The 27,776-nt window shown below is 40.9% G+C and overlaps 1 protein-coding gene across 2 annotated transcripts in view; it reads right to left on the reverse strand.

Annotated features, from left to right (window-relative positions):
• Positions 1 to 27,776, reverse strand: part of LOC105471359 (exocyst complex component 4) — an 822,236-nt gene that overhangs the window by 94,491 nt on the left and 699,969 nt on the right. Inside the window, exon 15 of one of the 2 annotated variants that reach the window (XM_011723812.2) lies at positions 10,977 to 13,311. The exons of the other annotated variant lie outside the window; for it this stretch is intronic. Within the exon in view, the coding sequence (XP_011722114.2) occupies positions 13,304 to 13,311 (8 nt within the window). The 3' untranslated portion in view covers positions 10,977 to 13,303. Of the gene's footprint in view, positions 1 to 10,976; positions 13,312 to 27,776 lie in introns of those variants that run through there. 2 annotated transcript variants of the gene reach the window in all.

The raw sequence follows: 27,776 nt of genomic DNA on the forward strand, positions 1-27,776 counted from the left end.
GTCAATATCCCAGCTCTCTCATTGGCTAAAGATAGTTCATACCTTTTATACTTCGGTTTTTCCATCTGTAAAATGGTAGTAAAGATGTTAATTTTCTAATTAGCTCAGAAAGTGGCTGTGGGATGACTACAGTGTAAGGTACAAATGTATAGGGCTAGAGAGTTTTTGCTTGGGACGTATCAGAAAATCAAAGAGAATGGGAAGAAAATTTTAAAATGGACACAATAATTTCATAGCTTCCTTGAGACCCCTGGATTCCTCATTTCAAAGAAGTTCAGAGCCCAATGAAGCTCTGAAAGTGATGTAAAGTCATCTAAGATGAGCTGTGATAAGCAGGCCTGACTGCGGTCTCCATCAGCTCAGTAAACACTAATGATGGAGAGACAGTGCAGACTGCCACTGGTGATAAAGACTCAGCTAAACACTCTATTAGTTTTTCATTTTGTGAATTAATGTCCTTCAATAGTGTGTGTACACTAACCAGTAATGAATTGTCTCCTTCGAACTGCCTGGGGTACTCCTCACTGCCTCTGCAAGAAGGCATAAATTTCACATGGAAATTAGCACTTTTAAGGAGGCAATTACTCCTTTAAAAATGGTTTGTTTTCCATTAGTTTCTGCAAACATCCTGCCTTTAGAAAATTCGCCTTTTGATAGAAAAATCTATCTATTTAATAAAAAATAAGAGGCAAGACAATCTTCTATAAGAAAAAATATACTTATGTATATATGTGTATATATATTCATATATTCTTATAAGAATACATAATACCTATTCTTATATAGAATACATATTCTCATATATATATATATATATAAAATTTTTTCCCACATTTCTTATAAGAGCCCAGGTTCAAGGAGCTGGAAATATTTTTTAAAAAAACCAACAACTCTGAAGCCCTACTGGTCTTTGTAACAAAGAGAAATCAATCTCTTACTCGTCAAGTCCTGCACATTAACCCTGATGATTAGGTTTTTTTCCATTTGCCAAGGTTCTCTAAACCTTCTGTACCCCTACAGAATCAGAAAGTCAAGCCTGGGCCTCTGATGCACATAATGGTATTTCATTTCTCTGGAGTTTACTGTAACCTCTGTATCTCATGAAGGCACTACAGTTAGGGCTGAGGTTCTCTCTTTAGTCTTTAACCAGCTTCCCTGGGGGTTTTTAACCAAGAAGCCATTTCTCAAAGACTTAGAAGCAATTTGGGAATCATTTTTCAGGGCTGAGAAGTAAGCAGATGAAGAAAAGGAAGGCAGGTCAGGGGAAAGCCATTTGGAACCTGCAGTTTCCTGGTGGCTCTATAGCTCACCATCTTGAAGCAGTGAAATTTAAAAACCCAAGAGAAGGGTAGCTGGCAAGATGGCCGAATAGGAACAGCTCGGGTCTGTAGCGCCCAGTGAGACTGACGCAGAAGGTGGGTGATTTCTGAATTCCCAACTGCAGTAACCAGCTCACCTCATCGGGACTGGTTAGACAGTGGATGCAGCCCACGGAGGGTGAGTAGAAGCAGCATGGGGCATTGCCTCACCCAGGAAGCGCAAGGGGTCGGGGAATTCCCTCCGCTAGCCAAGGGAAGCTGTGAGGGACTGTGCTGTGAGACATGGTGAATTCCGGCCCAGATACTATGCTTTTCCCACAGGCTTCGCAACCTGCAGACGAGGAGATTCCCTCCGGAGTCTACACCACCAGGGCCCTGGGTTTCAAGCACAAAACTGGGCAGCCATTTGGGCAGACACTGAGCTAGCTACAGCAGTTTTTTTTCATACCCCAGTGGCACCTGGAACGCCAGCGAGACAAAACCATTCACCCGGCCGGGCGCGGTGGCTCACGCCTGTAATCCCAGCACTTTGGGAGGCCGAGGCAGGCGAATCACAAGGTCAGGAGATCGAGACCACGGTGAAACCCTGTCTCTACTAAAAATACAAAAAATGAGCCGGGCGAGGTGGCGGGCGCCTGTAGTCCCAGCTACTCGGGAGGCTGGGGCAGGAGAATGGCGTGAACCCGGGAGGCGGAGCTTGCAGTGAGCCAGGATCGCGCCACTGCACTCCAGCTTGGGCGACAGAGCAAGACTCCGTCTCAAAAAAAAAAAAAAAAAAAAAAAAACCATTTATCCCCTGGAAAGGGGGCTGAAGCCAGGGAGCCAAATGGTCTAGCGCAGCAGATCCCACCCCCACGGAGCCCAGCAAGCTAAGATCCACTGGCTTGAAATTCTCACTGCCAGCACAGCCGTCTGAAGTTGACCTGGGACACTTGAGCTTGGTAGGGGGAGGGGCGTCTGCCATTTCTGAGGCGTAAGTAGGCAGTTTTCCCCTCACAGTGTAAACAAAGCCACGGGGAAGTTTGAACTGGGTGGAGCCCACCACAGACCCCAGAGCCTCTGTAGCTAGAGTGCCTCTCTAGATTCCTCCTCCCTGGGCAGGGTATCTCTGAAATAAAGGCAGCAGCCCCACTTAGGGGCTTATGGATAAAACTCCCATTTCCCTGGGACAGGGCACCTGGGGAAAGGGGCAGCTGTGGGCACAGCTTCAGCAGACATAAACATTCCTGCCTGCCAGCTCTGAAGACAGCAGCAGATCTCCCAGCTCAGCACTCAAGCTCTGCTAAGGGTCAGACTACCTCCTCAACTGGGTCCCTGACCCCTGTGTCTCCTGACTGGGAGACACCTCCCAGCAGGGGTCGACAGACACCTCATACAGGAGAGCTCCAGCTGGCATCTGGTGAGTACCCCTCTGGGACAAAACTTTCAGAGGAAGGAACAGGCAACAATCTTTGCTGTTCTGCAGCCTCTGCTGGTGATACCCAGGCAAACAGGGTCTGGAGTGGAATTCCAGCAAACTCCAGCAGACCTACAGCAGAGGGGCCTGTTAGAAGGAAAACTAACAAACAGAAAAGAATAGCATCAACATCAACAAAAAGGATATCCACACGGAAACACCACCAGAAGGTCACCAACATCAAAGACCAAAAGTAGATAAATCCATGAAGATGAGGAAAAACCAGCACAAAAAGGCTGAAAATTCCCAAAACAAGAATGCCTCTTGTATTCCAAAGGATCACAACTCATTGCCAGCAAGGTAACAAAACTGGATGGAGAATGAGTTTGACGAATTGACAGAAGTAGGCTTCAGAAGGTGGGTAATAACAAACTCCTCGAAGGTAAAGAAGCATGTTCTAACCAAATGCAAGGAAGCTAAGAACCTTGAAAAAAGGTTAGAGGAATTGCTAACTAGAATAACCACTTTAGAGAAGAACAGAAATGACCTGATGGAGCTGAAAAACACAGCATGAGAACTTCGTGAAGAAAACACAAGTATCAACAGCTAAATTGATCAAGTGGAAGAAAGGATATCAGAGATTGAAGATCAACTTAATGAAAGAAAGCGTGAAGACAAGATTAGAGGGGAAAAAATGAAAAGGAACAATCAAAGCCTCCAAGAAATATGGGACTATGTGAAAACTCCTAACCTACGTTCGGTTGGTGTACCTGAAAATGACAGGGAGAATGGAACCAAGTTGGAAAACACTCCTAAGGATATCCAGGGGAACTTCCCCAGCCTAGCAAGAGAGGCCAACATTCAAATTCAGAAAATACAGAGAATACCACAAAGATACTCCTCGAGATGGCCAACCCCAAGACACATAATCGTCAGATTCACCAAAGTTGAAATGAAGGAAAAAACGTTAAGGGTAGCCAGAAAGAAAGGTCGGGTTACCCACAAAGGGAAGCCCATCAGATTAACAGCGGATCTCTCCACAGAAACCCTACAAGCCAGAGGAGAGTGGGGGCCAATATTCAACATTCTTAAAGAAAAGAATTTTCAACCCAGAATTTCATATCCGCCAAACTAAGCTCATAAGCGAAGAAGAAATAAAATCCTTTACAGACAAGCAAATGTTAAGAGATTTTGTCACCACCAAGCCTGCCTTACAAGAGCTCCTGAAGGAAGCACTAAACATGGAAAGGAAAAACTGGTACCAGTCATTGCAAAAACATACCAAATTGTAAAGATCATCGACACTACGAAGAAACTGCATCAACTAATGGGCAAAATAACCAGCTAGCATCATAATGACAGGATCAAAGTCACACATAACAATGTTAACCTTAAATTTAATGGGCTAAATGTCCCAGTTAAAAGACACAGACTGGCAAACTGCATAAAGAGTCAAGACCCGTTGGTGTGCTGTATTCAGGAGACCCATCTCACACGCAAAGACACACATAGGCTCAAAATAGAGGAATGGAGGAATATTTACCAAGCAAATGGAAAGCAAAAAAAGAAAAAAACAAAGCAGGGGTTGCAACTGTAGTCTCAGTTAAAACAGACTTTAAACCAACAGAGATCAAGAAAGACAAAGAAATTACATAATGGTTAAAGGGATCAATGCAACAAGAAGAGCTAACTCTCCTAAATATATATGCACCCAATTCATAAAGCAAGTTCTTACAGACCTAAGGGACTTAGACTCCCACACAATAATACTGGGAGACTTTAACATCCCACTATCAATATCAGACAGATCAACAACACAGAAAATTAACAAGGATATCCAGGACTTGAACTCAGCTCTGGACCAAGTGGACCTAATAGACATCTACAGAACGCTCTACCCCAAGTCAACAGAATATACATTATTCTCAGCACCACATCACACTTATTCTAAAAACTGACCACATAATTGGAAGTAAAACACACTTCAGCAAATGCAAAGGAACGGAAATCATAACAAACAGTCTCTCAGACCACAGTGCAATCAAATTAGAACTCAGGATTAAGAAATGTACTCAAAACCACACATCTTCTTGGAAACTAAACAACCTGCTCCTGAATGACTACTGCGTAAATAACAAAATGAAGGCAGAAATAAGTTATTTGAAACCAATGAGAACAAAGACACAACATACCAGAATCTCTCGGACACAGCTAAAGCAGTATTTAGAGGGAAATTCGTAGCACTAAATGTCCACAGGAGAAAGCGGGAAAGATCTAAAATCGAGACCCTAACATCACAATTAAAAGAACTAGAGAAGCAAGGGCAAACAAATTCAAAAGCTAGCAGAAGACAAGAAATAACTAAGATCAGAGCAGAGCAGAACTGAAAGAGACAGAGACATGAAAAACACTTCAAAAAAAAAAAAAAAATCAATGAATCCAGGAGCTGGTTTTTTAAAAAGATTAACAAAATAGATAGACCGCTAGCCAGACTAATAAAGAAGAAAAGAGAGACGAATCAAATAGATGCAATAAAAAATGATAAAGGGGAGATCACCACTGATCCCACAGAAATACAAATTACCATCAGAGAATACTATAAACACCTCTATGCAAATAAACTAGAAAATCTAGAAGAAATGAATAAATTCCTGGACACGTACACCCTCCCAAGACTAAACCAGGAAGAAGTCAAATCCCTGAACAGACCTATAACAAGTTCTGAAATTGAGGCAGTAATTAATATCCTACCAACCAAAAAAGCCAAAGACCAGATGAATTAACAGCTGAATTCTACCAGAGGTACAAAGAGGAGCTGGTGCCATTCCTTATGAAACTATTCCAAAGAATAAAAAAGAGGGACTCCTCCCTAACTCATTTTATTAGGCCAGCATCATCCTGATACCCAAACTTGACAGAGACACAACAACAACAACAACAACAACAAAAATTCAGTGCAATATCACTGATGAACATCGATGTGAAAATCCTCAATAAAATACTGGCAAACTGAATCCAGCAGCACATCAAAAGGCTTATCCACCTTGATCAAGTTGACTTCATCCCTGGAATGCAAGGCTGGTTCAACATACGCAGATCAATAAACATAATCCATCACATAAACAGAACCAATGACCAAAACCACATGATTATCTCAATAGATGTAGGAAAGCCTTCGATAAAATTCAACACCCCTTCATGCTAAAAACTCTCAATAAACTAGGTATTGATGGAATGTAGCTCAAAATAATTAAGAGCTATTTATGACAAACCCACAGCCAGTATTGGTAATGGTATATTGAATAGGCAAAAGCTGGAAGCATTCCCTTTGAAAATGGCACATCATCTCAGCCCAGAATTTCCTTCAGCTGATAAGCAATTTCAGCAAAGTCTCAGGATATAAAAATCAATGTGCAAAAATCACGAGCATTCCTATACACCAATAATAGAGAGCCAAATCATGAGTGAATTTCCATTCACAATTGCTACAAAGAGAATAAAATACCTAGGAATCCAACTTACAAGGGATGTGAAGGAACTCTTCAAGGAGAACTACAAACCACTGCTCAAGAAAATAAGAGAAGACACAAACAAATGGAAAAACATTCCATGCTCATGGACAGGAAGAATCAATATTGTGAAAATGGCCATACTGCCCAAAGTAATTCATAGATTCAATGCTATCCTCATCAAACTACCATTGGCTTTCTTCACGGAATTAGAAAAAACTACTTTAAATTCAATATGGAACCAAAAAAGAGCCCATATAGCCAAGACAATCCTATGCAAAAAGAACAAAGCTGGAGGCATCTTGCTACCTGAATTCAAACTATACTACAAGACTACAGTAAACAAAACAGCATGGTACCGGTACCAAAACAGATATATAGACCAATGCAACAGAACAGAGGACTCAGAAATAACACCACACATCTACAACCATCTGATCTTTGACCAACCTGACAAAAACAAGCAATGGGGAAAGGATTCCCTATTTAATAAATGGTGTAGGGAAAACTGGCAGTCATATGCAGAAAACTGAAACTGGACCTCTTCCTTACACCTTACACAAAAATTAAGTCAAGATGGATTAAAGACTTAAACATAAGACCTAAAAGCATAAAAACCCTAGAAGAAAACCTAGGCAATACTGTTCAGGACATAGGCATTGGCAAAGACTTCATGACTAAAACACCAAAAGCAATGGCAACAAAAGCCAAAATTGACAAATGAGATCTAATTAAACTAAAGAGCACAGTAAAATAAACTATCATCAGAGTGAACAGGCAACCTACAGAATGGGAGACAATTTTTGCAATCTATCCATCTGACAAAAAGGGCTAATATCCAGAATCTACAAAGAACTTCAACAAATTTACAACAACAAAAAAAACTATCTCAACAAAATGTGGGCGAAGGATATGAACAGACACTTCTCAAAAGAAGACATTTATGCGGCCAACAAACATGAAAAAAAGCTCATCATCACTGGTCATTAGAGATATGCAAATCAAAACCACAATGAGATATCATCTCACGTCAGTTAGAATGGCAATCATTAAAAAGTCAGGAAACAACAGATGCTAGAGGGGATGTGGAGAAATACGAATGCTTTTACAGTGTTGGTGGGAGTGTAAATTAGTTCAACCATTGTGGAAGACAGTGTGGCGATTCCTCAAGGATCTAGAACCAGAAACACCATTTGATCCAGTAATCCCATTACTGGGTAGATACCCAAAGGATTTTAACCCATTCTACTATAAAGACGCATGCACATGTATGTTTATGGCAGCACTGTTCACAATAGCAAAGGCTTGGAACCAACCCAAATGCCCATCAATGATAGATTGGATAAAGAAAATGTGGCACATATACACCATGGAATCCTATGTAGACATAAAAAAGGATGAGTTCATGTCCTTTGCAGGGACATGGATGAAGCTGGAAACCATCATTCTCAGCAAACTAACACAGGAACAGAAAACCAAACACCGTATGTTCTCACTCATAAGTGGGAGTTGAACAATGAGAACACATGGACACAGGGAGGGGAACATCACACACCAGGGCCTGTCGTTGGGTGGGGGTTAGGGGAGGGATAGCATTAGGAGAAATACCTAATGTAGATGACGGGTTGATGGGTGCAGCAAACCACCATGACAGGTGTATACCTATGTAACAAACCTGTACATTCTGCACATGTATCCCAGAACTTAAAGTATATAGAAAGAAAAAAAAAAAAAGAGAGAAAAATATGGTTGGTTCTTCAACTTAGCTGGCTTTGTTTTGTAATATAAAGTTGTGACTCTGACATAACGAACCGGACAAGGAGCCAGGAGGTCTGAGTTCTATGACTGGTTCTTTTGCTGATTTTTCTAAGGAGGTTTGGGATTTACTTTCTTCCCCAAAGACTTATATACTGCCTATTTTCAAAGAACTTGAAGTTCTTTCTCATATATTACCTCATATTAGCTTTGCAGATTTTAATTAAAAAGATTTCACAGGGGCATACATACATAATAAAAACATTCTCATAAAATATATAAGACAAGTCCCTATTTCCGTACTTAACATTCTTAACAGTCATCCTTTCAAGACGAACTACTCCTTTCTTCTTTTTTCCATAATTGTCTGTATTTCCTAGGTAACCACATTAAAAATATAACAGAAGCCTCTGCGTTAATTTAACTCATGTCTTATGTAGATAATGGCCCCACTAGGTTGTAATCCCCAAAGTGACACCATATCTAATGGTCACCGCTGAATGCCCCATGCCTAACGGTCCTGGGCACAGAGCAGGCTTGAAGGATTGAAGTAACAGAATGAATGAAAAAACAATATGCTTTCTTGCTCAGTGCCAATTTCACGTTCTTCTCTCCTTTCATGGCAATTCTCATTTCTTTCCTTTTTGACACTTTAATATCATGGATTACTCTCTAATAATTTAAGCATAAAACCTGTCTTCCCCCAAATCCTTCACGCTGCAGTTATTTCATGGGGTTCTGGGGCCCACAACATCTACTTGTCACTTTCCTTTCACTCCTTGCCTTGTCAGAAACACCTCCGGGTGCTGGCATTTCTTTTGCCTCCGGGCTGTCTTTAGTCTAAAGAGAAATTCCTGAGGGTTCAAACTGTCTGTGTTGCACTGTGGAATAGATTTTCTAGGGTATTACATTACAACAGTACTTAAGCGAGGCTGATGTGTACCCTAAACCCTTAATGTATACCCTAAAATGTACTCTACAACTAAAAAGCATTCACAGAGGTTTTAATTTATGAGCATTTTTACAGTTCTGAGTACTATAGATGCCTCCCCTCTCCCTCACCAAAACAAAAATGGGAGCACCCCAACAACCTTTCTGTGATACCTGATCTATGGGAGTGGGAAGAGGCACAACTGCGGTGAGTGATTAGCAAGGGCTACCTGGTGAAGTGGGGGGACAGGGAAGGCAGCCACAGGCTGCAGTATTCCCTTCCCTTGCTTGGGATCAACTCCTGTTTTTACCATGCTGCCACCCTGTATCTCAGAGCCCTTCCTACATGTGCAGCATGTGAAAACATATTGAAATCCTCTTTGGATCACAATACATCTGTTCTAAGAGGCTGAATGAGAGATGCCAGGGGAACATTAACTCAGAATCTCCTAACTTGAGTGCAATTAAAATCTCAGCCACAGTGTGGAATTAATGTAGCCCTTTGCATTTTAAATACATATTTTAATTAAATGACACCCATCTGTAGAATATGAGACTGCATTTTTATTGAGGATTTCAAATGATATAATCTGTTCCTATGAAGCGTAAATGGCTTGGTTCATGTTTCCAAAAACCTCAAAAGAATTATACAGATCTGGTATAAGCACATGTGGTGACACTCAATTTTGCTTAAATTTAAATCTGTTTAACTTGTATGCTAAATGTTGTTTGTGTGGTAAGATTTAGATAGTACATAAAGAGTGACAGAAAATAAGAGCACAGCCTTTTAAATGTCTTGGGGTACATCTCCATAGAGGCTGTCAAAGGGAACCAGAGGATCAAAGGTGGCACATCTCTGCTCGGGCTGAAGCTATGTAGCCATGATGATCATCTTTTAATTAATTTAACCTAATGAGAAGTGTCATCTAAGGTAAAGGGTATGTTAATGAGCCCAACTAACAAAACATAGGCAGGACAGCTACTTGGGAGTTGCACAATTAGCTCTGACAGAAAAGATTTGAGGTATGTGTAAAGCTTCTCAAGAAATTAAACTACACTAACAAGAAGGAGAGAGCAAATGCATTATTGTCTATTTAGAGCTGTTATTTGGTATCTTTGTTTGATGTGGAATTTTCACCTGTATTTCCACAGTAAGTATGTTCTTTAAGAAGACAAGGCCCTAGATGAGACAGAAGTTAACCTGGGTTCTAGACCTGGCTGTGGCAGCACCTTGGGAGAGAGTTAGACATCTTGGTTCAGTTTTCGCATTCATAAACTGCTAGGAGATAGCAAAGAGGTGTTGAGATTAAGTGTGCGGGCACTGGAGTCTGACTGCACAGCTTTAAATCCTGTTTCCACTAAGCTTGGCCTCAATTTCCTCCTCTAAAAAAATGAGGGCAGCCACCACCTTCCCCCATAGGCTGCTGTAAGGACTAGATCAGGTACCACATTAGAATGCATAGACCAGAGCCTGCTTTCTACCTGGTTGGTGATCTATAAATGCCAGCTATTACTGCTGTTGAAAGAGTCTGGTCTGAGAGTCACACTGGCCTAGGTTCCAGTCCTGGCTGTGCCAATTACTTAGTCATGGTTTTTGTAAAGTTACTCAATCTTTGAAACTTAGTTTTGTCATCAGAAAAATGGAGACATTAATACCTACTGTGTTTGCTTCCCAGTGCTGCTGTGACATTACCATGTACCTTATGGCTTAAAACAACATCCATTTATTATCTCACAATTCTGGAGATTAGAAGTTGGATATGAGACTGGGCGCGGTGGCTGATGCCTGTAGTTCCCAGCACTTTGGGAGGCCAAGGCGGGTGGCGGATCACCTGAGGTCAGGATTTCAAGAGCAACATGGCAAAACCCCGTCTCTACTAAAAATACAAAATTAGTGGGGTGCAGTGGCATGTGCCTGTAGTCCCAGCTACTTGGGAGGCTGAGGCATGAGAATTGCTTGAACCTGGGAGGCAGAGGTTGCAGTGAGCTGAGATCATGCCACTGCACTCCAGCCTGGGCAACAGAGCAACACTCCGTCTCAAAAAAGAAAAAAAAAAAGAAAAAAGTTTCACATGAGTCTCAATGGCTTAAGTAAGTGTCAGAGGCTCTAGGGGTGAATCCATTTACTTGCCTCTTCCAGCTTTGGGAGGCTGCCTGGCTCCCTCCTCATCTTCAAAGCCAGCAATGAGGGTTGAGTCTTTCTCGCATTGCATTACTCTAATCTACTCTTCTGTCTCCCTCTTCCACTTTTAAGAGCCCTTGTAATTACACTGGGCTCACCTGCATAACCCAAGATAATCTGCCTATTCTCAGGTGAGCTGAGAACCTTAGTTGTCATTTGCCTCACATTTTTGTACGTTCTGGGGATTAGGATGTGGACATCTTTGGGCAGCCATTTATTCTGCCTGCCAAACTTACATAGGTTGTGAAAATTAGAGATGATATCCTAAAATCTTCAGTATAGCATCTCATGTATCACAAATTCTCAACATATGGCAGTGCTTGTCATTGGAGCAGACTACTGGCTGAGGTTCTGTCAAACTTGCAAGTTCTGTGATCTTATAATCCATCATACAGCAATATCCCTGATGAACCCAGATGCTAAAATCCTTAACAAAATACTAGCTAACCGAATCCAGTAAGATATCAAAAAACCCGCCATGATCAAGTGGGTTTCATACCAAGGATGCATAAAGGGATGCTGGATTTTGTCAAATGCTTTTTTTGCATTTATTGAGACGATCATGTGATTTTGGTTTTTAATTCTGTTTATGTGGTGTATCACATTTATTGACTTGTATATCTTAAATAACAAGCAGCGAGATTGAAATGGTAATTTAAAAATTACTACCAAAAAAAAGTCAAGGACCAGATGGATTCACAAAATTCTGCCAGACATTCAAAGAATTGGTACTAATCCTATTGACACTATTCCACAAGATGGAGAGAGAGAGAACTCTCCCTAAATCGTTCTATGAAGCTAGTATCTATCACCCTTATACCAAAACCAGGAAAGGACATAACCAAAAAAGAAAAACTACAGACCAATATCCCAGATGAACATGGATGCCAAATTCCTTGTAAGTTTTAATCATTGTTTAGTTTTAAGTACTCAACTCCAAACTCTCTTCTGATGGACAAATTTTTTTTTCAATAAATCTAAACATATTAGGTATTCTAATCCTCATCCTCCTCCTCCAAGAAGCTCTCCTGAGAGCTCAGCTATTCCTCTCCTGGCTAGCTACTTCCCAAGCCTGTGGCAGAGCTGTTATCTTGGCATATCCTGTCATGATTATTCTGGAGATAACTTTCTCTTTCTGTAACTACTCTAGAATCCCCATTTCTTGTAGCAGCGCATGTTTTCCTATTTTTATGTAAACTCCTTCAGTTTGGTAGATTCTATGGAAGACTGCATGGAAGATAAGTTTTCTGAGAACTTGTGTGTCTGAAAATGTCTGTATTCTTCCCTTACATGGAACTGGTAGTGTGGTTAGATACACAATTCTAGGTTGAAAACCAATTTTCTTAGAATCTTATAGTTTTTTCCTTTTTGTCATCTAGCTTCTTCTGCCCCTTTTGAGAAATCATTGCTTTTCTGCTTCTTTTCTAGATGTCCTTTCTAGAAAAACTTTCATTTTTTTTTTTTTCTTATGACAGTTGTAGGGTTTTCTTTTCAACTTGAGGGTTCTGCAATTTTGTGATGACTGCCTTAGTGAGGATGTAGGTCTGTTTTCATCCGCTGGGTCCTTTCGTTTTGAAAATTCCTGTTTTCCATTTTGGGAAGTTTTCTTAATTTTGTCTATTTTCTCTCTTTTCTTTCTCTGTGGACCTATAATTCAGTTATGGACTATCCTGCTGTTCCATAGGGTCCTTTTTCTGTTTTGCCTTTTTCTTCCACCTTCCTGGATATTTCAATTCTATCTTCTGGTCTTTCTTCTGAGATTTTTATTTCACTTTATTTTTCATTTGTAAGAGTTCTTGTTTTCTGAACGTTCCTTTCATATAGTATACTATGCTTGTTTCATGAATACAATATCTTCTCTTATTTCTTCTAGGGATATTAACTTTCATTTTTTAAAGATTTTCTCAACTTCTGGATAATCCCTGTTTCCTCTAAGTTGCTTTTTCTGTTTGTTTTGGTCTCTGTTTCCTATAATAAGGTCTCCTCAAACATCTACTCTTCTTGGCTGTCTGCTCATATTTACGTGGGGCTGACTGAAGTTTGGTGTCTGGAGGTAAGGCTGATGCACTGTAGTCATCTTTGCAGGTGATCTGGCTGGTCTCTTTTAATGGAGAACCACTGATGTTAGCGTCTATCTCCCGCCTCCACCTGCCCCATCCTGGTGCTTATCAGATTTTTCAGAAAAAAAGACTTTCTCATCTTTTGTCTGAAGTTATATTCCTGGATGCCAGCCAGTAGGAAAAAGAACAGAAGTGTCACAGTCATTAATGTAAACTTTGCCTAATTTCAGAATAACAGCCCTCACACTCAGCTATGACTTATGTCCCTCATTCCAAGGAATCTCTATTTTACCATTTTCAGAAACTTAACCTCCAGTGCTCAGCTGCAATTCGGATAGGAGCAGTGGCACAGGTATATGAAGTAAGAGAGAAAAATCTGAGGGTAAATATCTCCTAAACAGACTTTTAACAAGTCCTCCTGTTTTTAGCCTTATCTTCATTTCCTCTTTCAATGTCAGTAGCTATGCCAATTCTCTACTTTTTGGGTTAAAAAAGAACTTCTGGAATATAACAAATATATTATTCAGTGAGTGATATTTGTGTCAGAGTAGGTACTATAGGAAAGATTGTTTAAGAAAAAGTAAGAGAAGTCAAAGTAGAAGGTCAGAGAGAACAGTTTCAGTAAAGAAAATCCACATTTAGCAAGGGATAAAATAGGCATATAATTAAATATATTGCTTTAAATGTGTACATTAATGACAAAAATACTGTGGAAATACTAATCATACCATTTAATCCTAAGAGAAATTCTTAACAGAAATAAATGGATGACTAGAGAGGAACATCCCAGTGTTATAAGACATTAATAATTGTTACTATCAGTGTTTGAAATGTGAGGGAGAAAAAAAAAAGGAAAAGGAATGATAGTACTCGCAAAAATAAGAAAAATGGTTGATTCATTTGAATAAGTAGCCAATTTGGCAAATAAAAGCAGGGTAGAAGATTTCAGGCCCTCACTGAAGCCATTTTGTTAATTTAATTCAATTCGATAAAACATTTATTAAGTGCCTGCTATGTTCAAGGAGTTGTGCCCTGAACTAATTTTATTACTGATACTGACCCTGTCAACATCTAAATCAACAGGAAGTATCACGAGGCACCATGCAGCACATTCAGATTGGCTGTGATTTCTACCTGGTGCTCTGGTTTACAATCTAAGTCACAATATGAAGCACTGCTGAGGAAAAGGAATCGTAGTGCTAACTGATCTGGCAGTGGTGACTAGGTTAAGTAATACACATGACTAATTCAGTGTGGAAAGTAGAAAATTAAGTGGACTGCAGCATGGCTAATTAACCCATAATGAATTTGAGCTAAATAGCTATTTTCACTATTCTTGTTTCCTAGCTCCTCTGAGTATATTACTGGGATGCATTTCTCAACTGTTTAGATGTTTCAAATGGTTCTGCTGAAGCGAATAGAAGATCCTGACAATGAAGCCTTTTGTTGTTTCATGATGTATGTGAAACCTTAAGAAATAATCCTTATAAAGGGTGGGTATACAAAAGAAATGATGGAGGAATCCATTATTCAAAGAGTGAACACAGGAAATGCCACATTAACATTTAAAAATCTTGACTTTCCAAAGACCAGAGTGGCTTGAACTCCATAGATTCTATAAGGAAAATCCTAATTTCGACTAAGTTATACTTTGCATCAGGATTTTACTGAAGACTAAAGACTACAGTTATTCAAAAGTAAGTCCTCGAAAGTTATGGCAGATATTTTAATTAATGCATACTTACTCTAAAACTTCCAGCATATAGGGCATTAAGGAAGTATCAGTATTCTGTACACCTTCCTAGAACTATTCAGGGTCACTCAGACATTTAACAGTCTATAATTATTCTGCCTTTCCAAAATAAAACTATTTCTCAGAGGTCTAACTGAAAAAAAAAAAAAATCACTGTGAACAATCCATTCAATGAGACATGTTACAAATTAATCTCTAATGAAGAAAGGAAGAAAAGCTTTGACTTTAGGGAACACTTGCATTGAAAACTTAATTTAGTTAATTTTAAGCCACGAATATAAAGATCATTTTGAGTATGCCACTGAGGAACACTGAAAAGATGCATCATTTCAATTGCACATTTTAGCCTCTCTATATAGTCCTCACATTGACAAAAAAGAAAAAAAAAGAAAAAAAAAAAAGAAAAAAAATCAACTGTATTATCACTTGGAAAATACACTTTTTATAAGGAAATGCATAGAAAACATGCTCTCTGTACAGGCCAAAGTGATTAATTATAAATATCTTTTTCAGTATTGTTTCTTCATAATTCACCAGTGCGGTGGAATAAGTATGATCACAATTCTTTGCAGCTTTTCCCATTAAGCAGTAGAGTCTTTTCCTCACCTCTTAAATCTCGATTGGCTTTATAGCTTACACTGACTGATAGGATATGGCTGAAGTTCTGTTATGTGACTTTCAGAATCTGGGCCTTAGCTATTCCAGCTTCAGTCTTTGCCTTCTTGGAGCTGCCCTGAGACCTGTGTGCATTGAAGGAGCCCAGACTAGAGGACCACATGGAGAGAGGCCCCCAGTTTTCCCACATGATGCAGCCCTGACTTAGCTGCCAGCTGAGCACAGCTACTTGAGGAGCTCTGGCTAGAAAAGTTGCTCAGTCAACTCACTGAATTGCGAGAAGTATCTGGGCTGGTTTGTTCTAAATACCAGGTACAGATAACGGAAAGGCCAAGTTTCTGTACACTCCAGCATTGGCCATGATACGCTTCACTTTGCAATGATTAAAACAGACAAAAAGCTTCCATGGAGGAAGAACTGTTGTTAGTCTGCTTGTCTGTCAGAAAATCCCATCCTATTTGAGCCACCTCTATCTTTTACCACTTACTTTAAGTTCTATGGAAAGAATCTGGAGACTGCTAAAGTCCTAATTATGTCATATTATCAGCTACAATTCACAGTGTTCATCTAAAAACAAAACAAAGAAGAAAAAAAAAAGAACACAAAAAGCAATGGTACTACTGTCCCTGTGGTCCCATAACAACTTCATTTGGAGACAACAGTATCTAAAGCAATTGATGGCCCCCAGCCACAGCTGCAGACCCAGGCCTCCCTGTGGTCTTGGGGGCCAGAAGAAGGCAGGAGCCCTGCCCTCCCAGGGGCAGCTGCTGCCACCCAAACTGGAGCTGCAGACCTGGGCATCTCTGGACTCAGGGACCTGGGAAGCCCCTCAACTGCCCCTGAAGGCTCAGAAGTGCCTACTGTCACTGCCTGGCTTCTCCCTGCTCCCAGTGCCCACTCTGATCTCAGAGCAAAGTTGAGGCTAAGCCTGGGCACTGTTGCAACCTGGTCATGTATGCATGCACTCAGGGCAGTGCTGATATGCCAGCCCCTTCTTGCCTTTGGGTGCTGGCTTGTCAGGAGGGGGGCTGATGGGGTGCCGAGGGCAGCTTGGTGCAGGCCTGTAGGTGCCCCTTGGCATGAACAGCCTGGGTACCATGAACAGCAGCAGGAGGCAGACAGGCCTCCTGACAAGGCCAGGTTTCCAGTGAAGCCCCACCTTTAAGCAAGGGAAGGTCTGAAGCCTGGGGGCCAGGCTGCCAGTCCCATGGACAAGAATGGGACCTTATGTTGCTTTTTCCAGGCCCACCCATGGACCAATCAACACACACTTCCTCCCCTCTGAAGCCCAGAAAAGCCCCAGACTCAGCCAGACTTAAGCAATCAACAGGATGACTTGCCTGCAGAGAGGAGCTACCCACTCCAGGGTCTCCTCTCTACCGAGAGCTGAACACTTGACAGGACAACCAGCTGCAGAGAGGAGCTACCCACCCCAGGGTCTCCTCTATGCTGAGAGCTGAACACTCATTGGGATGCCTTTGCTACACAAAGGAGTTACCCACTGCCTGTCTCCACTGAGCTGTTTTGTTGCTCAGTAAAGCTCCTCTTCACTCTGCTCACCCAATACTTGAACATGTAACTCATTCTTCCTGGATGCAGGACAAGAAATCAGGACCCGCTGAATGGCAAGGTTAAAAGAGGCATAAGCTGGGTGCGGTGGCTCACGCCTGTAATCCCAGCACTTTGGGAGGCCGAGACAGGCAGATCACGAGGTCAGGAGATCAAGACCATCCTGACTAACACAGTAAAACCCCGTCTCTACTAAAAACACAAAAAATTAGCCGGGTGCGGTGGCGGGCACCTGTAGTCCCAGCTACACGGGAGGCTGAGGCAGCAGAATGGTGTAAACCCAGGAGGCGGAGCTTGCAGTGAGCCAAGATCGCGCCACTGCACTCCAGCCTGGGCGACACTCAAAAAAAAAAGAGGCATAACATAAATAGGGCTGAGACACTCCCCTTGCTCACCAAGTTGCAAGCAACAAGAAGGAGAGAAGAGCTGCAGCCCCTTGGGGAGCCCAGATGTAGGAGCTCCCCAAGCCAGGGTTCTGACACCCTCTTTGGGGCTCTGCAGTTCCTGGCATCTCCAAGCTTCCGTGTGCCACCGTGCTCCCTGGTGCTAGCTGTGGAAGCTGCCTGTGGTATGCCTGGTCCAGCTGCAGCCTCGCAGGCAGTTGGCGCCCATGCTGGGACCTGGAGTTGCCCATCCCACTGTAGTCAGTGTATCTGGCTGTGAGCAGTGGCTGCAGCTCACGGTCACTTGCTCACACCCAGCTTGCTGCTCTGCTTGCCCTTGGCAGGCGTGGGATCCAGGCCGGTAGCGCAAGCCAAGCTGAGCACAGCCTGCCAGGTCAAGTGAGGCCAGTGGTCCTGAGCAAAACTCAAAGGCACCAGTGGCCATAGAGGCTTCCGCCTGGTGAAGGGACACCCCAAGGATCCCGTAACACAATGATCTCCAAACCTCTTTGATTATATATTCCAACAGTGAAAAATATTTCTGTCCAGATTAATAGTAAATGTATATTTAGTTATTTATATATACTGGTACTAATACATTATATAAGTTTAAAAATATAACCAGAAAAGAAATCAATAAGAAGTAAGCTAAAGATGAAACAAGATATTCTTAAATGTCTTCCTAATGATTACAGCTTCAACATGTAATAGCTAGTATTTCAAGGCACACATACACTTAGAGCAAGGTTCATGTTAATAATTGTAGATGTAAATCCGTATTCCAAATAATATCCTTGACAAGTTCTTTTGCCAGTTTCCAGTCATCTGATTAGATTATTACTGCTTAGATAATTATAATGTGACTGATGAAGATCCCCGCCAGGAACAATGACAATGCCAGCTCTGCCATTTTCTCATCGTTCAGTTTTGCTTATAGTGTCAATCCAAAGTTTTCCTTTGAAGTCACTTATCTATTTGGGGAAGGTGAGTTTAGTAAAAACTAGAAAACGTAATCCATAAATTTACTTCACCTGGAACATATTACAAAATGATGAAAATTTTTAAAAATGGCCGAAGATGCCAAAGTGAGCCTCTCTCTACTGAGGAATCCTTGGGGTTCCTGCAGGACTCCTTCCGTATAGTACTTCACATATGGCTCAAATGAGGGCTATCATGTCATCTCTTATGTTAAATATTAGTAAAACTTGCATCGTTTCTGACTGTTTTACTTTTAAAAAGTATACATAAATAGTCTCATGTTTCCTTCCCATGCTTCAATGTATTGTTTTACACAATTCTTGGGGGGCATATAGCCAACATTGTAAACAGCTGATCTAGAGAACAAGCCAGTAAGCTTAAATTTCCATTGTCAATGTTGAATTCTCTAGGAGTGAAAGGAGGATACTCTCTAGGGCTTTTAAATTTTTTTCTTTTCTTTTCCTTTTTGAGACAGGGTCTTTCTCTGTTGCCGGACTGGAGGGCAGTGGTGCAATCACACCTCACTGCAGCCTTGACATCCCAGGCTCAAGTGGTCCTCCCACCTTAGCCTCCCTAGCAGCTGGGACCACATGTGTACATGACCATGCCCAGCTAACTAAAAAAAAAAAATTTTTTGTAGAAATGGGGCCACACCTGGCTAATTATTATTTTTTTTTTGTAGAGATGAGGTCTCCCTGTGTTGCCTAGTCTGGTCTCAAACTCCTGGGCTCAAGAGATCTTCCCACCTCAGTCTCCCAAAGTGCTGAGATTACAGGCATGAGCCACTGTGCCTGGCCACCGCCTGGCCAAATTTTTTATTTTCTATTTCAAGAGGTGGTAAGAAGTAATGATTGATTTGAAGGCGGCAAACTCTTGACCTCAAGTGATCCACCCACCTTGGCTTCCCAAAGTGCTGGTATTACAGGCGTGAGCCACCATGCCTGACCTATATATTATTATCATATCTGAGAAACATACTGAACTTTCCTTCAGAAGACGTCACATATATAAACAATCAGAGAGTTGAGAAGAAGTAGAAAAACATGTGAAGTACATCTAATCTCAAATGACTAATTTCCACAATTTCACTTCTGGGTATATACCCAAACGATCTGAAAACCAGGACTCAAACAGATATTTGTCCTCCCATGTTACAGCAGCATTACTCACAATAGGCAAAAGGTGGAAGCACCCTAAGCATCCATTGATGGATGAATGGAGAAATGAAGTGTGGTACAGTCATTCAATAGAGTATCTGCAGCTTTCAAAAAAGAAGGGAATGCTAACACGTGTTTCAACATGGATGGACCTTAAAGACATCATGCTAAACAAAACAAGTCAGTCACAAAAGGACAAATATTATATGATTCCACTTATATGGGCCACCTAGGGTAGTTATATTCATAGAGATGGGAAGTAGAATGCAGGTTGCTAAGGGCTGGAGGGAAGGAGAAATGAGGGATTATTGTTTCACGAATATGGAGTTTTAGTTTGGGAAGATGAGAAAAGTTCTGCAGATGGATGATGGTGATGGTTACTCAATAATGTGAATGTACTGAATGCCACCAAACTGGACATTTGAAAATGGCTGAAATGATAATAAAAAAGAACACAAATTTCCCTTCCTAGCTAACACTCCTAAGATCCTAGCAGAACTGAGACTCCCAGAACTCCTGTAAGTGTGTTATTAGGCAGCAGAGAGGCGTAAGCAGCTAACCAGATTATTGTCACCCCTGTGGAAGAGGCCCAGCTGAAGCTTGGATAGATCTTAACTAGAGCTATTCCAAAGCCCACTTCAACACAGACAGAATCATTCCGTTGATGTTAAAAGGCCTGAGTCCCAGAGCTACTGTGGGCTCTGAAATTAGCTGGTCTGCCATTTTTGTAATAGTTTTTACTGAAGTCACAATTCAGCAGTTTCTTTCTTTCTTTCTTTTTTATTTTTCTGAGACAGAGTCTTGCTGTTGTCGGCTTGCGCTGGAGTGCAAAGTTACAATCTTGGCTCACTGCAACCTCTGCCTCCTGGGTTCCAGCAATTCTCCTGCCTCAGCCTCCTGAGTAGCTGAGATTACAGGTGCCTGCCACCACGCTTGGCTAATTTTTGTATTTTTAGTAGAGATGGGGCTTCACCATGTTGGCCAGGCTAGTAACTCCTGGCCTCAGGTGATCCACCCTCCTCGGCCTCCCAAAGTGGTAGGATTCAGGCGTGAGCCACTGCGCCCGGCCAATTCAGCAGCTTCTTCATTGCCTATTTCTTGATATGCTGACATACAAGTTCACAGAGGAAGTAATTTAATGAGAGCTCGAGGTTTAACCTTAAGTTTCACTCATTGTGGCCCTGAATAAATACGACCTTACCCTATGCCTATGTTCCAAGGCCACGTGGATTTTGGAAGGCTGTTAAGAGCTCAAAATCTAATTTCAACTGCAATACAGCAAAGATCTTTTGAGATGAAATTAAACTATCAAGCAGAATGGGCAGAATAACCCAGTTATCAATAGGAAGGACAGGAGCAGGGGGAAATAAACAGAGGGCGGACTTGGGCATTTCACGATGAGTACCACTTTTGGCAAATATTGGTAGCTAAATGAGAAAGACAGAAATAAAATATTCTTGGGAAGAATAAGAATGAGGAAAAGAGTTTAAGAAAGAGGAAGCAGAAGAAACTACTATTTATCATGCGATCATTGTTTGTAGGCATTGTACCAGGTGTTGTGTATACATTAGTTGAGCTGATCCTCCAAACAACCTATGAGGGATTTATAATGCAAATGACACCATCAGCAATGTCAAGTACCTTGTCCAAGGACAAGCCCATACTCTTCTATTGAGTTACGCTGATGCTGAGGACTAGAATTAAGGCAGGAGTGTAACAGATGTTGAGGTGGCCTCGGTATTCCATGGGTAGGGCTGGGTCAAGGGAGAGAAAGTCCAGGCACAGCATTCAAGAAAAGCACCCCTTCCCATTTGTTTTGTGGGAATGGGAGCTGGTGGGAGGAGTTTCCGGCCGCTGGTGGTGCTTGTGGCAGCCATCTGTCTGTCAGTGACCCATGCTCTGCTTCCTGGAGAGAGGCAGATACAGCAGCATATGCAAAACTCTTTTGTGGGGGTGTTTCTCTAGCACACTTCCAAGATTTCTGTGAAAAGCTAAAAGGCTGTTGGCTTGAACAAATGCGTTAATTGGACTTGTGGTACCATTAAACAAGTAATACGATGGTGGATTTTTAGTCACAGTCCCTCTTTTAGAAGCAGACGTGACCGGCATCTCCTGTCTCTGGGTAAAGTTTGAGCAAACATTTTTCATCGTAAAGCCAATCCTAAAGGGCAGCCCTTACTATTAATGTATGAAGACAGACTACAATGCTGTTTCTGTTTCATGCTTACAACAATAATCCATAAATCTTAAAATGAATATTTTGGTGAGATTTTCTAACACAATCTTTTTCAGCATTCTGATATCACTATTGAAAGACTGTACCCATAAAAGGTCAAAATCTTATCATCAAACTTCTTGAATGAAGTTCTGTATGTCCCTGAAAATTGGGAGAGACTCTCTTGGACAGAGAAGCAGGCCCTGAGGCCTAAGGAGAGAGTTCCCAGTGACAGAAGATGTGTGGCTGTCTTATTGGGGTCCAAAGCTTGGGTAAAGTATACAGATCTTTTCCAATCCTTTTAGAACCACAGGGAGTAGAATTTTTTCAGGCTTAAAAGAGTTAAAAATTTCAATAATGAGCTCTACATAGAAAGATGTTGTTTGAAGTGGCATGTATCCCTTGGGTGTCAGGCTAATGACTTTATCATTTTCCTTTCAGGAAGTTTCTCATATAAAGACAGTCTATATTTACTGAAAGATCTACTTATATCGTTTATCACCACCTTTTGGAGGTTCTATAATATAATAATTCTGATAATACTCTCCTCGCCTTGTCTTCTAACTACATCAGGCTTCATAATACCTCATCTTTGCCATACACTGTGTGTTTTAGCAGAATGGGGGAATCCAAAGAGATAGAGAATACACATGTATTAGAAAATAAAAAGAATAAAAAAGAAGGGAAGACCCCAGTCGCAATTAAAATGCAACAGGCCTTACTGCACATCCCAATGCTAGTTAATACAGACATTTCCAATAAATTTAATCTTTTAAGTGGTGATTGTTAAAAAAAAAAAAAAAAAAAAAAAAAAGAAATCAGGTTTGTGTTTCTTAAAAGACAAGAGACACGAAAATGACTTGTCATATCTGGCTGGTTTGGAAATATAAAATCCAATTCTGAAGAAGTAGAGATAAGAAAAGTGTGGTGGAAGTGCCATCAGCTTAGCAAACACTAAATAATGAGCAATGCAGAGACTGTCCGGTATGATAAAATACTCTATTAGAGGGACTGTTTTTAAATTAGTGATAATTGTGGCACATCCACAGTGAAAGGTTATTGAATTTTTATCTGTAGCAAGAAGCTTTTGACAGACTTGCTGAAAAGCCACCTACAAATAGTACCTTCTTTAGATGAAATTGACCAAAGGGGTTTTCCAGCATGTAACATCTTTCTGACATTTACAGGATTTTTGCTTCCCTGAAGAATCTGATCAGATATTCTTGGCTTCTATAAAGACACTTACTTAGGTTTTTCATCAGTCTTACAGAAAAGTCCTCATTACTCTTCCTTTCATAAAAATTGGATTAAGATGTTGGTTAAGAACTCTAGTCAAATCCACCTAGGATTCAACAACCAGAGCTCAAAGATGTTAGTACACAGAATTAACTGCTATTAATAAGGAACACTGTGCCTTAGAGACCTATACTTGATCTACCTCTGTACCCATATGAAGAAGGAAATCTTTTATTGTATAATTTACAATATTTAATATAAATCACAGTATTGAATTTAAGATAATAAGACAACCTCTCCCTGAATGCATGACTACCAAATTTGGTTCCAAAATAGGTCCTTTGGGGGCAGGAGGTACAGCTTTTACATCTCAGCTTCTGAAAGAGACTAAAATAATGTCAAGCTCACTTTTCCCCACTCCTTCTTTTAAAGTGTATTATTCAATACCCATTTATACTAAACGTTTTATTCAATACCATTTATACTAGGCACACAGCATTGCACTCGCCTTGCTGCTGTAGCTTTGGGAGATGGCTGAACAACAGCATTGCCTCCGTGGGGAAACAAAGGCACACTGGTTTGGTGTGCTTGTAGCTCTGTCACTCATAACTCATCATAGGTGATTATATTGTTTTTCCAGACACTCTGGTCTGCACTCTGAGAACAGACAGATGTGGTCTAGATTTTTGTCACTGACTGATTTTGACCTTGGGCAACTGCCAAACTTTTGCATTTCATGATCATGCCTTGTAAAACTGAGAATATAAAGGCTGGTTTGTCAACTACAGCTTGACGGAGGGATAAGAGATTAAGAATGAGTGGTTATAAAGGTCCCTGAAAGTCTGAAACGCAATCTGAAAGTTGAATCCATTATCATTACCGTAGTATCCTTTGGGGCCGTTGCACGCATACGATTCGCACATCCTGCCCCTTTGCTACATTTTCCTGGGCTGTCTGGAAAAAGTCTTTATGCACTATTGATTAATAAGGCAGCTGTTTGAAAAAACAGCACGTCCAGTTCACATTTAGAACATTTTTCTAAATTCAATCCCATGAAGTAATGGAGAATTCTTCTATGTCACTTCGGCCAGCCCTCCATCTTCTTTCTGATTTCCCTGTCAGGATTTGTCTCCCCTCACCCACTGCATTTTGTAGGAGACCTAAACTTAGTTTCAAGGGTGAAGAATGGAAAGACACACTCTCTGGTGAGGAGTTCATTAAGTCATGATTTCACACTGGTTCCTGGGCTTATCTCAGGTTTTAAAGCACCCAAGTGTCTAAGGGTTTTTCTAGATAAGAGGCCAGATTGAATAGCACAATCAGTGCCTTCAGGTACAATCTTCCACTGCTCCTCATTGGAACGCATGGTTCTGCTTGGCAACCAAATCAGTCCCCTCAGATGTCTTGTTCAAGTCACTGTGCTGCAGCAGCCGCTCCTCCTCTCTGCTGTGCGGGGTGTCGGCTCAGGCTCTGGTGACTCTGCATTTCCACCATCTTCTCTGTCTGGCTCTGCAATTTCAGCATGCCATTTTAGAGCCTTCTCTTGCTTTCTAACTCCTTCTGTCTCTCCTCTTTCCCAGAGATTTTTGTCATTTATGTTTCTTCTGGTTGTTTCCATTTTATAGTTTTGCTTGAAGATACAATCATTCAGCTGGCAGCTCCCAGCCACCAAACTTAAGCATCCATGATATTATCATATTTTAATAAAATATTTCCCTTATGGATACAAATGTTGGCATTTCCAAAGAAACAGCCACATCATTTTTTATGGGCAAGTACTTAGAACTCCATAATTACATTGAAACGCCCACAGCACGAGCCTTCTGTAGCTCCACAGTTGATAATCACCTCCTTACGGAGGGAGGTGGGGTACTGCTTTCTAATCCGCACAGGACAGTGAACTCTACTAACGACCAGCTGATTGACAGAAGGGAATTGTGGTTGGATTTGGCATATTTTTCAATATAGCTGAGCCTTGTTTTCACAGTTTTGAAGAACAAAAGGTGCCTTTTTCAAATTCAACCCTGGCTTCTCAGATGAGCACTTGTAGGCCCTCAGATGCAGGCCCATTCTCAGACACACTTCCATGACCTCAGAAACACTTTGGGAGCTCTGGTGAGTGACAGCCATGATTTACTAGAAATGATTTAGGAGCATACATAGTAACAGTTTTGAAAGCAACCATACAACTTGAGAGAAAAAAGAAGCCTGAAGGGGCAGGAGGAAGGGGAAGACCCAGAACAGCGAATGAGAGCTCCAGGGATAAGATTTACGGTAGGAAGCCCAGAAACCCCATAGTGAGCCCCACTGTGTAACAGATACTGCTGAGAACTTCGAGTTCATCAGATCATTTAGTAGTTGGAGCACTCCAATGAGTATGCATCATTATTTCGATTTAACAGGTGAGAAGACCGATTTAGGTCAGACAGGCTAGTTTCTCCGGTTATATACTAACTTGCCTGATTTGTCCTTAAGTGTGTCAGACTTCAAAGTCAAATATGTGCTCTATGTCTCCTAGACTAAGGGAGAAGAATGACAAAGATTCTATGAATTAAAAGGAGAATTTCATGAATTGTGAGAGTCAAAAGTCACCATGATTGGGGAGCAGAGGGAAGACATTCAAGACACTCAATCACAGGAGAGGGAAAACAAGACAGTAGAGATGTTTCACAAAGGGGGTAACCCTTGTGTATCAGCAATTTAAAATGTGTTCAAAACCAAGAAACACGGGGAACCCCACTGAGGTCAGTCTGAAGCTTGCATGATAAACAGAAGGAGACAGAGAGGTCTAGATGGTATTCCTTAGAAAATAAAAGAATAAGCAGCATCTCCATTCCTAGTAACAATGTGGGTTTCAGAAGAGGGCTAAGAAGAATCAGGTGAACACGCTAAGCACAGGGGCTTTCCACAAACTTCTTTCTTCATTATGATAAGTTTCAATGAGTTTGTAAATATAAACAGAGTGCAATTAAGACTGAAAATGAACAAAACTGGATCATCATACAATTATCAGTTAGTGCTTTTGTTCCTACAAAAGATTAGTTGAGACATTGAGCACAACATGGAAATATATTTGGACATTATTTTTAAAAGGGAGAAAGGCTCATACAGAAGTACAAGTAATGTTAATTAGATAAGGTCAAAATATATTTAGAGTCAGGCAGGGGGTGGGAAGCTCATGAACAAAATACAATACCAGTGGTAAATTAATTTTCTTAGTCAATAGCATCATCATGAAATCAACCAATGGCAATGAATTCGGAAGGTATCATCAATAAAAGAAGAACAACAGAAATGAAGCCACGATATGAGAGTCAGCTTAGGAAAATGACAATTACTAAGACTGAAAAACGATGAAGGGCGTGGAAAGTCTAACCACAGAAAGGTGATTAGAGAAACTAAACATGTACGGTGGGCTGAGGAGGAGCTGTCTGATAACAGTCAACAAATATTTGAAACTTGTAAATACTGAGGTGGGAGAGGAATTACCATGCATAGAGTTCTAATTAAAAAGAATCAGATGAAATTATGACAAGGAAAACTCTGGCTTAATGGTTTGACAAACGCAAACCTGAAACATGACAGATTCCCATGAGATCTTGCGTAGGGAAATTCTTATTCTCATTTGTGCCAGGGCAGAAAAACAAACAGCTGGGGGATTTGCATTTTATTTTTCATTTACTATTAAGGCACAAAGAGTCCATGATAGTGAGCTCTAGCATGAGAAAATTCACATTCCATCTCATAGAAAATATTAAGTCACCACAGGGAATGCATAAAAACATGCTGGAATATTGTACAACTGTGCACTTGGGGGATGGGGGTGGACTGACACCTAGGCCTTTTCCATTTATTTTCAATGATATAATTTCAATGACATATCTACATTCATTCCATTGGTTTGGCAATTGCAGCCTTTTGTGTTGAGAGACACAGATTCCTTATGCCCCTTCTCATGTAGCTGGCTTGAAAAGTATAAGAGGAACATTTTTGTTTTTAATCAGATTTTGGTGACAGTTTAGCTAACAACTGCTAAGCAAGGCTGTGGTCCCGACTCTGGCATGGACACAAAGTACAGTATCTCCATGCATACTGTTCTTGTCTGTAAAATGGGAAATCACGTTAATCTCAAGCTTCAGAGGATAGAAGAACTGGCAAAATAATTACAAAGCATTTCCCAAATATAGAGAGTGAGAGAAATTGGAGAATCAATTTTTAGGGGCTCTAAATTGGTGGTTCTCAACCTTGGCTGTTTGTTAAAATTGCCTGGGGATATGTTAAAAAGCACAGGCATTTCTAACGAGATGAGACTGAAAACCACTCCTTTACAACATGGGTTCTCTGCCTCTGATTTGATTGGTCTGGGGTGTAGCCTGTTGTTGCCCATGTCATACCTAGGAACAATTACATCAAAATCTCTGCATCAGTATTTTTAAAGCTCTCTAACTGATTGTAACTGATGTGCAGCTCAGTATGAGGTATCCTACTCTAAAAGGACTTCTCAGGAAGTGAGTTCCACTTGTGAATGGGTTTTGAGTCAACATTGCACATTACAGTTTAATTACAATGGATTAAAATAAGACTTTATTTTTAGTGCAGAAATTTAGTTAAACTCTTTCAATGTCAGCATGGTTTTGTTGGAAATTAATACGGTTGTATATATTTACTAAGGGATACTTAGCACATGTAGCAACCAAAAAGTAGCTACAGGCCTTAGTC

The sequence above is a fragment of the Macaca nemestrina genome, chromosome 4 (assembly GCF_043159975.1).
Source record: "Macaca nemestrina isolate mMacNem1 chromosome 4, mMacNem.hap1, whole genome shotgun sequence".
Classification (NCBI taxonomy): domain Eukaryota; kingdom Metazoa; phylum Chordata; class Mammalia; order Primates; family Cercopithecidae; genus Macaca; species Macaca nemestrina.